General features: G+C 38.7%; 1 protein-coding gene across 1 annotated transcript in view; it reads right to left on the reverse strand.

Moving 5' to 3' along the window:
- Window positions 1-8,752, reverse strand: part of MTMR7 (myotubularin related protein 7) — a 29,784-nt gene extending 21,032 nt beyond the window's left edge. Inside the window, exons 1-4 of the mRNA XM_075149170.1 lie at window positions 8,686-8,752; window positions 6,975-7,137; window positions 2,995-3,152; window positions 1,361-1,489 (exon numbers count right to left, since the gene is read on the reverse strand). Of these exons, the coding sequence (XP_075005271.1) occupies window positions 1,361-1,489; window positions 2,995-3,048 (183 nt within the window). The 5' untranslated portion in view covers window positions 3,049-3,152; window positions 6,975-7,137; window positions 8,686-8,752. The remainder of the gene's footprint in view (window positions 1-1,360; window positions 1,490-2,994; window positions 3,153-6,974; window positions 7,138-8,685) is intronic.
- Between the last annotated feature and the right edge of the window lie 3,191 nt (window positions 8,753-11,943).

Below are 11,943 nucleotides of genomic sequence, written 5' to 3' on the forward strand. Positions count from 1 at the left end.
GGAATCCAGCTGACTCCTGAGACCTTTTCTTTCACTGAGGTTTGGAAATGTCCAAGTGTTTCGAATCCTAGATATCTATATTTGGACTTAGTTGATTATGCAAAGTGATTAATTTTGAAAATTTTGGCTCGAATGAAATATTAAAGATAATATGCAATTTATGCAGAGACTGTATTTACTATTTAAATGCTCCTATCCTCCTGTTTTGTTGTCAAATTCATAGATCTTTATGGAAGCAGAATTCTGATGAATTAAGGGCTAAAGAAGGAGTCAAAATAATGCCTCATTCCTTCCTTCTGAAGCTTAAACCTATGATAGGGACCACTGTAAAGATAAGATTTCCATGGAGACTGTAGCTTATGATTCCTGCTTGTGACATCCTACGGAAATATCTCCCATCCTGCATGGCAAACTCTACAGATGCCCTGTAATCCCACACTAGCTCTGTCTCTTGGGAAGTCCTGGCCATCTCCCAGCACTAGAGAAGACTTCTCAATGCAGCTGCCAGCCTGGGACTGAAACAGAAGAAGATACTAGACACACAAACCCTTTGTGAGTACAAAGGGGACACCATCCTCCTAATCGGTAATGACAGCTGAGCTAAGCCAGTCCCTAGGGGGCTGGGACACAAATGTGAAAACACTCAGTCCACGGGATCTTTCAGTCCAAGGGTCCCCTTTACCTCAGCTGCCAGAAGCAGAAATGCAAATAGTCTAGGTACAGGGTTTTTTCCAAATGGTCACAGACAAGTGAGGCAATTCCTCACTCAGCCTTGAGAAATCTGTCAAGGAGATGAGAAGGTGGCACTCCTTGCTCTTACGGACACAGAGAATCTCTTCAACAAAGCCATGACACGCTGCTCAGCCAAAATTTGGTAGCTTTCATCCATCCCTTTTGGGTCCATTCACAGATCTTTTCTTCAGAGGCTACTCCTGATTCTGTAACTGTTGCAAGTATAGTTTTTTCTCCTCCTTGACTTGCTCTCAGACTGTGGCTACCAGATCCTAAATTGCTCTGTTCTCCTCCCAATCACCTGCTAAGCTGACTGCTACTGGCCTTCACTCTTCTGCCACCCATGTTTCGGGACCTCTTGTACCACTCCACTTCCTCCACAGGGATCGCATTTTTTCTGTTAGCTGGATGATGAAGCTGGGTTTAAATGACTGCATTAAATGCCTATTAATGAACTAACCATAAGCCCAGTGTGTGCCCAAATGTACCACACTAACCAGACCACACTAACCATCTTTTAATTTTTTTTAAATAAACACCGATTTCTTCTTGTGAAAGCTTACTAGAGGAATTAGTGAAAACAAGGCCAAAATAAGCAAACACTTCAAATGTAGAAACTCACACTTACGTTGTTATCCTTGCAGTAGTAGGAAAGAGCTGGGAAACGCCTTCTGCTCCGAAATTTAGAGCTCCCCACTATGATGTGTGCAGTGGCAGACTTTGGTACATACACTTCTGTAGGATAGGAGTCACAGACCTGTGAAAGAAAACTCTGCCTATTTGGTCTACAAAATACAACTAACATTAGCCATCTCCACAGCAAAAACAAAATACCAAGGAACTCTAATCTCAGGGAATATTCCGTAATCATTGTATACTCATCACTGACATTTCTCAAAACAGTCTTTTGAAGCTGGAAAGTATTCATTCTAACTTACAGATGGCAAAACTGAAGCAGAAGGGTTGAAGGGCTGTATTTCCAAATGTTAATTCATGCCTCGTTGAGAACAGACAGGTATAACATACATTCATACCAGAAAAGAGTCATCATTATGTACAGCAAGGTTGTATTTACAACCGCGGATTCCTCCGCAGCAGAATTTGGAAGTAAGGATGGGAGTGTGTGAAGTTCTCAAACACCCCTCTGTTATAATGGGAGGGGACTGTAGAGCCAAATTTTCCAGCAAATCTGATAATAACAAAAAATAATGACAAAATAGGTACTTGGAGAAAATAAATTAATCCTTATGAAATAAGGATACCAAAAGCCAAGCAGCCCTGACAACGCCTACCACTTCTGAAAGGAACCCAATGAGCCTGCAAAAAAGCCCAGAAGTTCCTCTGGAGACAAGTGGGACCACAAATGGGGTCCTGCTCTAACTCCCTTTTGCTGATACTGCCTGCGGCATTCTGGCTGGGGTCAAAAGGATAGTCAGTATCTCCCTGGGACTTTCTGAGATGGAATTAGGATGCTCAGGAAGAAATTAGGATCTGAGAGAGTCAGAGATATGTAATGAAGGGGAAAGAAAAGGAAGGGCTTATGGTTACAGATGCTGCTGTGGTGAACTGGGGTTTATTCATGATGCCATTTTTCCTACACTTTATCTTAAAAGAGGTCAAACATTTTTCCCGCTTGTTTTAACAAAAAGAAAACAAACTCTGACAGCACATTCAGTCTTCTGTCAGAACTTCACAGGCCTTCCTTAACATGGAAATGCTCCTCCAGCAACAGAGCCAATGGAGTGCATGGACAAACTTCCTTCAAAAATACTTTGGTTATTATTTCTCACAATTAATTAAAATTCTAGAGACTTCAATCGTACAGGACTGAACTAGGCAGGACAGCAGGCAGCTAGGAAGAGATATGACCTGTCAGGTGACTGTGAAAAACACTAACAGTCAATCACAGAGGCTTCAAAAGGATTGTGAGGATGGCCAGTGAGGAAAAAATATTGCCAAATTCACTATTTCAAGTAATTTTTTTTTCTTAAATTAACTGTGTAGTAATTTTATATAATCCTACATGTCAGGAAAATGCTCAAACACATACAAGTTTTCTGTGCTCAATTTCCACATGTATTAAACAAAGACACATCCTTTCTATGCGCCTTTTTATGTGAAAGAATGGAAGAACTGAACCTTACTAAATGTGTGTACAGCACTGAGCACAAAGGGATCCTGCTTCTAAGCACTTTGTTAGTCCACAGTCAGACTGCTGATTCACTTTACACCCTCTGTAACAGAAAAATCACAACAACTCACTCCGTAGTCTCTGTTTACATCGCTAATCTGCCAATAGTTGTTCGGAATACCCATCCGATTATATTCTTCATTGAGGTCCACAAGCTTCCAGCCTTGTTCTCGTTCTTCTTTATCTAATTTTGGATTGAATGAGAAACAATACAGCTCTTCATATTTCACTGAAAAAAAAAATAAGCAAACAAACAAAAACAATAAAACACTTCAGATTTCCCATCCTGAAATCACACTTCAAAGCCAAAATTTGGTATCATCCTTTATGTAGTTTCTCTTTTAAAATAGTATGCTTTGCTAGACAAAAGCATATATCCTGGTTTATAACTATTTTCAAGTATACTTTGAAAGTACTGTGCTGTTTTGTTACTTGTATATGTTGCAATATATGTGCCTTATTAGTAATGGTACTTAAAATATACTGTTCTGCTAGACCTCTTCTCTACTGAATTGTAACAGCCTCCCCAGCACAAAGACAAAATGTCAGTGATAATATGCTTTCATCCAAAGAAAACTAAAGTCAGTGCCAGAATAAGCATTTGTTCTGCAAAAGAATTTGCTGCCCAGAGGTAGCTTAGAAGTCCCTCTATTAACGTAACATCTGTCCTGTGGCAAAGACAAAAGCTCTGAACAATGGACTATGCAGCACAACCTTCCAAAAATGAACTGACTCAGAAGTCTTTGTCCCCAAATAGGAAGTTTTCAATCGATTCAAACAAATTTTAGTTTTGTGGTCTGCAAAATTCTGTCCTTCAATTATTAGCAAAGGCATGATACCGATGTTGTAATAGCATAAAAATAGCATATGTTACATCAATTATTTCATCATGACCATGAACTCGTTTAAGCAGCTATGCCACCTGTCACCCTCGGTCAAGGACCATATAATAAACTTTGCTGATGCTGGAGTTTTTAACTTTTTTTAGGAGTATATCTGTATTTATGCTAATGAGCGTCTTAATCCTGGTGACCAATGGCAGCCAGACACCATTGCCATTAAATGCCAGCTGTTACTGATATGAATAACTATTCAGCATATAGCTTGAAATTAACTTTCTCATTGATACTTAAGATATTGTTGAATCACGAGGGCATGTTTCATCCTGTTGCTCTAAGTTCCTCAAAACTTTCAGACCAACAGAAAGCTTTAACTTTAGAACTGAAGTAAAGTAAATCATAAGTTGAGTCCTCTCTGATTTCATAGTTCCCCACTGATACAGGTGCTTCACAATATAATTTTAACAAGATCAGTAAATTAAAATACTACACTTTCTTTTCTAATAATCTATACCTAATAAGCAGAGTCTTAAAACACTACAGTAAGGAACTTTTAGATGTAAAAATAACAACAACAAAAACAACTACAATATTAATAAGGCTTCCACCATTTTCAATAGGAAGTCTTAACTTTTATTTTGATTATGTCTTTTAAAGGTGAATTTAAGTTATATTTAGCTTTTTAAAATTTCAATTAAATTGATTGTATATATACACACACAAAAGTATGAACATCAGGAAAGAAAACCTCATGTTAACTCTGTCAGGGAAGTACTGAAAGTCAACAACGTCATGAGTAAGGAGAAAGAAAAGAATGATTTGCACATTGTCTGACAGTTCAAACTCTTTCTGTACTCTGATTTCAATCTTCTGTCATGACATAGATTAGGAAGACAGGTATATTCCTCATCTCCTAACTAAAGTTTTAGCGTAATCCATAAATCCAATCTGAGCTCATTTTAATAAAGTGCTTTTGGTAGCGATCTGAGCTCTTGTTTTTACTGCTTTGTTGTCAGAAGCATCTGGTTTTTCTTTCCAACTGGACCTGCTGTTCACAGGCACATGGGAAGCCTTTAAAAATCCACCTATTAAAATATATCCAGGTTATTTATGACAGAAATCTGACTCAATGTTACAAATATTATTACATGATGGCATCTATAGGTGGTAACAAAAATGTTCAAGTATTACTAGTCAGTGCCTTAAAGCTCAGTTATCAGCTCTTCTCCAGCACTTTTAGGACCTTCCCTAATCTTTCACAGTTATCTTGCCTTAAGCATCTGCAGTCCTGCTATTACACCTGTAACAACTGTTATGGTCAGCTTGTTTCACAAAATGGGTTAATTAAGCAAAAAGACCAAATTCAGCTGACAGCTTGACCTTATTAAAATGCTATTAACAGCTGGCAAGAATAAAATCAAACACAAATTTGCTCCTTTAGTGTAACTAGGACATCAGATAACATAGAATATATTAAGCCAGTACACATGATGGGCTTCGTTCAGGTTCAGCTATGCTGGAATGAATGGCAGAGAATGAAAAACAGGCCCTGAATGAGTCCAATTTTCTCCTCATGGAGTAAAATGTACCTTATAATGGTGAGTATTACCGTAAGAAAGTACAGCTTTGTGCCCAGACAAAAAGACACAGCAGAGCACTGTCAGGGTATATTTGGCTCAACTTGCAATTGGAGCCTTTTCATTTTACGTAAGCAAGATTTTATCCTGCCTCAAATGAAGATTGGATATTTTGCTGGAGAAGGAAAACTACTGTGCAGCTGAACTATGCAAAGAGCTAATTCTACGGTGCGTTTAACGCATCTTCTTCATTCGAACCTTCTTGTCCATCACAGTCTGCCACTGAACTTGTATTCAGGGTCCATAGCTATTCTTCCCTTCGTCACTCTGTACGCCCGTATCGAAGTGTCCTGTTCTGGTGCATAGCAGTACGCACACCTCCTCCTGGCTCCAAGGAAAGAGCCTTACAGAATCGCATTCCGTCCAGCATGCAGGAACACATACTTGCAGCTGCGGCCCGTGGAATTCATCCAGATTTATATCAGCAGAACCACTGACTGAATTTGTCTCATTGTTTTTAAATTTCTCTGATTGCTTTCATCTGGCATCACCTAGCATATCAAGTTACATCTGCTGCAGTTGCATATTACTACTACTACTACTATCCTAATTATAGAAGGTACTTCATAAAGTTCAGTAGCTGTGCTGGCTGACTGTGCAATTTTTTCCCCCTCTACACAGTAGATCACAGAATAGAATCATAAAACCATTTAGGTTGGAAAAGACCCTTAAGATTATCAAGTCCAACCACAAACCTAACACTGCCAAGTCCACAATAAGATAAAATTGGTGTTCTCCTAGCAAGATAAAAATTAAAGCCAAGGTTGTCAGTTTTGTACAGACTGTGGTAAATGTTTTCTTTGCATAATGTCAAAATAATAGTTAAGGACAGAGGTTGGTGTTGTATTTCTACAGTTATCATTTAAAACAAACAATCCAAAAGCCTTGTCAGCTGGTTCTTAGGAAAGCAGCTATAACATAGAGGATCAGATGTTGGACTTGCTGCAACATTTGGAATTTCATTGAAAAGAGGAAAGGTTTCAAAAGGAATTTGATCTGAAATCAGAAATTCAAAAAGGGCACATTCAAAAACTTAGGTAATAATAGGCACAGGCAGCCCAGTGGAATAAATCAACTACTTACTGCAAAAGCTTTCACTGACTTTAAGAAATTTATGCACAGCACAGAAAGGGAAAAGTCAGACCCTGACACAACCATTAATTATATTTTAAGTTTTTTGTCACAGCAGGAACATGAAAATTCCCTGGATTTAGAGACTTGACAGTATTTTCCTAAATTCACACTTACACAAGGCACCCAGTAAACAACAGTTACACATAAAATAGCATTGTAATATATTTTATGGCCAGTGTTAGCCTAGAGTATCATTTTCAACAAAAATTCATTACATACTTTATGGAATGAACTACGTATTATAATGTGCTTTTTTCATTGCTCCATAAGTGATTATTTTAATACGTTCATCTGCTCAGAGACCTTTTCTCTCATAACACATCTCTAACAAAGCCTTTTTTCTTAAACTGCAAAGTGCAAAGATGCACAGCTTCATTTCTTCCATTTTATTCTCCCTCTTCAGGATAAGGATTGACTTTTGTGCCAGTTTCCTTCTCATACCTGGTCGTGCCAGACGTATGAGAGATATGTAAACGTCATGGCAGTCTCGTTCCTGAGGGATGACCAGCTGGATGACCTGGAAGTTCTTGCAGCGGATCAGCAACGGGCAACCAGTGGCAGTGGTGGCCTGCTTCTCAATAGAGGAAATTTGGCTGTGAAGAACCTGCGAGGGAATTGAAAACGGTTATGCCAAGTGATTCAAATCTTTAGGAAGAAAAATAATTACTTATAATGATGTGCCAGGGCAGGCACAGTAGCTTCCACTATTGTTTCAGAAAATCCTCACACTCCTCCTCTTGTAGTTTTGTTCCTATCTCCAGCTTCAGGCTCAAGCAGCGCCTGATACATCACCTACAGACAAAGAAGTGCTTCTGGAGTGTTTCAGCTGCTCAAACATTAGCCTGGTCATGCTATCCAAGGCTTTTTGTTTGTTTGCTTTAGTGTAAGCTAACAGTTGTCAGAAAAGGAGCTCTTCTCATCCATCGGTACAGTGAAAAGATGAACCAGCATCAGTTAGATAAGGCTAAAATGTTGGACCTCCTCATTGGCAGAATGGTAGTCCTGATATAATTTTAAATACTGCATCAGATGAGATGAAACATTACAATAAGAATCAGGAGAGGAAGAGTGGAACCAAAAGAGGACGGAAATAATAATTAGTACAAAACTGGACAAAGGATTCATAATTAAGCTACATGAAAGACTCTCAAATGGTACAACACCGGCGCTATATCTGTACCTCTCTATATACATGCAACATATGTTATTGGTCCATCAAAATAGACAACTCAAAATACTACATTATGCAAAAAAAAACCCCAAAAAACAACAAAATCACTGATCCAGCACAAACAGTTAGGGAGAGAGGTGTGGAGAAGAATTGTGGAATCGGGAATTTCGGCCAAGATAAGACAGGACTTCGGCCTGCGCGCTGAGAACTAGCAGATGTGTACGTACGCCTGAGATAAGACCTGAACACCTGGCTTAGTTGTCTCCTCTGTAAGGAAACTGTAAACATCAAAATGAAAAAGTTCTCAGGTAGGGATGCTGCTTGCAGTCACCCTGAGGTGGCAGATGTGGAAGCCAAAGAAGAATTGAATAAAGCAGAAGAGGTGGCCTAATGAGCACCAGCTGATTCAAGAGCTGAAAGAGGTGAAGGGAATTGTGAGCAGACATGTGATGGTTGCCGGAAGGAAGAGAGACTGTTTTTCTTAGTATATAAGGGAGGCGAATCGGGTGAGGAGAGAGGCAATGGAGAGAGAGACAGTGGGACTGCCCTGTTATGATAAAGGCTCCAGTATTGTAACAATAAAGGATTCTGTGCATGTATATGTGATGGTCTGTGCAATCATACACCACAGAGAGGCAAGAGCTGACTGAGTCAAGGTAGTAATTCACATTCGAAGCATTTCTCCTCAGATCTTCCTGGAAGATAGGAGCAACACTGTAGTTTAAAGCAGCTGTTCCTCGGTCAGTCACATCTGGTATTCATACGGTGAAGGTCCTTCTACTCCTCTTACTGTGTTGCAATATCCAGAATCCATTGAAAATTTTCAAAAATTACCAGGCTGGAATTTCACATGCTCTGAAGTTACAAAAGCATCCATATGAACTAATTTAGTATGTTTAAACTGTTTTGCAAGTTATTTTCAAATTACCATCAATAAAGTGCCATGCGCTTATAGCTAACTGAAAAACCAAAACTTCATACCCAGGTTTCTTTACGAGTTTCAGAAACATTCTCCACAAATATGACATGGGTAGCTGTTAAATACAAGGTTCCCAGTGCAGCTTTTCTTGAAGATAAACGATCAAGTAACCGAACATTTTCCACCTATACAAAAAAATAACAGAGGGAAAAAAAGAAATAATTAGGCTATGACACAGCCTGCCATAGTGAGATCTCAACATCCGCATTTTGTCCACTACAAAGTAAGTCCTTTTCAGTACCATATGAAATTACTATCAGAACAGCATAACTATATGAGAAAATATGATTATATTATGTGATCTATTTCTAGATCTACCTCAATGTTCATTTCCCCCCCTCTTGTGGTACCTCTGTATCAAAAAATCTGTTAGCAAAGATTTCCAAAGGCAATTTTTCACTTGAGCTCTTTCCTGTTATCTCACCTTACCAAAACCCTGTGATAGCAAGGCAGGGCCTGGCCTTCAGCTAAACTCTAGCTCCATGTTGTCCATTCAAGCCATTCCAGAATTATCAGTGATACATAGGAAGCTAAATTAAAAAAATAATAACAAGCAGGAGGTGATAGTGGTAGAGTGTCTTTCTTCAGTGGGCCTCACTTGGGCTCCCAGGCAAGTCTGTGTTGATAGTTCAAAAAAATGTTTCAGCGTTTGTCCCTATGCTCCCATTAAGGCTGACAGCAGTGGTCACACCAGAAATTTTTGCCTTTTCAGTGGGAATCAAGGACTTAACACCCACTGCCCTGCCTCATTGAACACAAAATGGGTGTTCTCTCTTTGCTACACTCCTGACAACAGGGTAGTCCATAACACGTTATTAACTCTCAGATAACCAGTTTGTGACTTGTACACCATTAATATTTCATACACGGCATGTGTCATAGGCATTTATCTGACCTTATATGGCATTTCTGACTGAGAAACTAGAACAATAAAAAAATCAACAAGGTGGATATTAAATGGAATAAAAACTTCCTAAAACAGTTAACAATTTGCTACCATGGGTTTGGTGGGTTTCCAACAATTTTAGAACTAAAATTAGTTGTTTTTCCTAAAAAACATATCTAGTTCAAACAAATTAAGCCAAGGAATGCTGATGGTTAATATCATATAGCTTGTAGTAAATTATCAAAAATGGTCTCTTCTGGTTTTATAATGTTGGAATTGTACCAGAACACATGCTTTTCATGCAAGCAGCAGCACAGATCTATGCAGCCTGCCCACTGCTGCAAAAAATCTTCAACACACTGGCTAATCGTCTCCACATCCTCTCTTCAACTGTTCACTCAATCTTACAATTTCTTTGATACCCATAGTTATTTTCAGGACTTGAGGCTGATAACTGTTGCAGAGATATGCCCTCATTAAAATCAAAAGGGACTAGTCTGGTGTTTGAAGTACAGAAGCTGACTTAAATGTTGCTCCGAGAAAATGGACAACGTTAAAGAAGAGACCTTATCACTTTTGCATTGAAATAAATGTAATTTGCACCAATTTCCTGAAAACCAGAACTGGGTGCAACAAATACAAACTAAAAAGATTAAGAGGATCGGCAAAATCAATTTGATTTTTAATAATGCAGAGATTCCAGATTAGATTGACAGAAATTTCCTAAAATGCTCTCAGAGATGGGATGTAGCCATGCATTCTCAAAATTCTGCAGAAATAATTCCACCAACATCACACCAGAAACAGAATGATGCCAGCACCTAAGAATTACGTGTTTACAATGTGTATTCCAAATACATTGCACTATTTTAAAAATAGGAATAAAGAAATCCTTAAAACCAAAATAAGAGAGTTTGGTAACAAAATGCTTAAAATCAAACAATTAGTAAAACCAAGTCTTCTCCCTCAAGACCAGTTATAATCTGCTTTAAACAAAAATAAAACAGCTAGAAAGCATGGATAAAGTCTTTTCCCAGGACCATCTACTTCAGAGGTCACATATCGGGGTGAGGAGGAATGGAAGAAACACAGCATTAACTCAGTAAGCAATCAGTAGTAAGCAAAAGAGGAGATATAAAAGAGTACGGATGATACAAAATGATGATGTAGGCAGTCCTCAACTCTAAAAAGAACCCACAAATAACAACAAAAAACAAGAGGTTTGCCTGGACAAAAAAGGTACCTACACTGTAGTCCAGCCAACGAGGACTCTGCTGTACAGGCTCTGATGGTGCACACGGCAGTCATCACCCCAGACACCACCCCACAAACTGAGGTAGTTTAGGCTATGAAACACAAGCAAAGTAGACATCCATTTGCCTGCTTTGAAACTGCCACCAATGGCAGGTGCACCATGCACTTGGTGAACAATTTTATAAACAGGGAATGTCGTTCCCCATCTACTTTCTCTGTGCCACACATGCTGTTACAGATCCTTCCCTCCATCCTCTCATTCCCAGGCTGAAGAGCCCAACTTCATGTAGTTGCGACCTTTATAGAAGCTATTCCAGACAAGCTCTTCCACACTCTGATTATCCTACAAGAGGTCCATTTCTTGAGAAGAGGCCAAAAGTGCAAAGAGAATTCAAGATTTGGGTGTACAACAGCTTTGTGTAGTGGAATAGTGATCTTTACTGGTTTGTTCTCTATTCAACTTTTAAAATTTTTCAAACATTGCTTGCTTCTTTGTCCTCTGTTGAATATAGTGGCGTTGGTTTTCTTTTTTTTAGAAATAGCAATTGTAACTCCAAGTCATGTCTGCATACATAAGTTATGACCTCCCCATGTGTGTTATTGTACATTTATCAATGATTAATTTTGTCCATCAGTATCATGAGACATTGCTGCAAACCCCTACAGCAATCTTTCATTTCTCCTACCCTGAATAATTGAAGTACTACCAGTGAACTTTGCCATCTCTGGCATCTCCTCCCCTCCCTTTATCTTTCAAAACATTTGTAAGTTGAACATCACAGGCTCTTACAGATTCATTGGATCTCTAGTGATAAATTCCCTCCATTGCAAAAATGGACAATATATTCTTACTATTTGCTTCTTATTTTTTAACTAGTTATTATTGAGAGGCCCGTACCTGTTATCCTATGATACTTCAGTTTCTTCAAAAGCCTTTGATGAAGGACATGCTCAAATGAGTTTTGGAAGACCAACTAGCTTCTATTGAATGGATCTCCCTCACCCATATGTTCAGTTACTTTTTCAAAGAAATTTTTCAAAGACATTTTAGAGATTCTGGGTTGTTCTGTGAAAGCTATGCAGATTCTTCCCCCTTTTATCATACTTATCCATAAATCTA

The sequence above is a fragment of the Calonectris borealis genome, chromosome 4, assembly GCF_964195595.1.
Source record: "Calonectris borealis chromosome 4, bCalBor7.hap1.2, whole genome shotgun sequence".
In the NCBI taxonomy this organism is placed as follows: domain Eukaryota; kingdom Metazoa; phylum Chordata; class Aves; order Procellariiformes; family Procellariidae; genus Calonectris; species Calonectris borealis.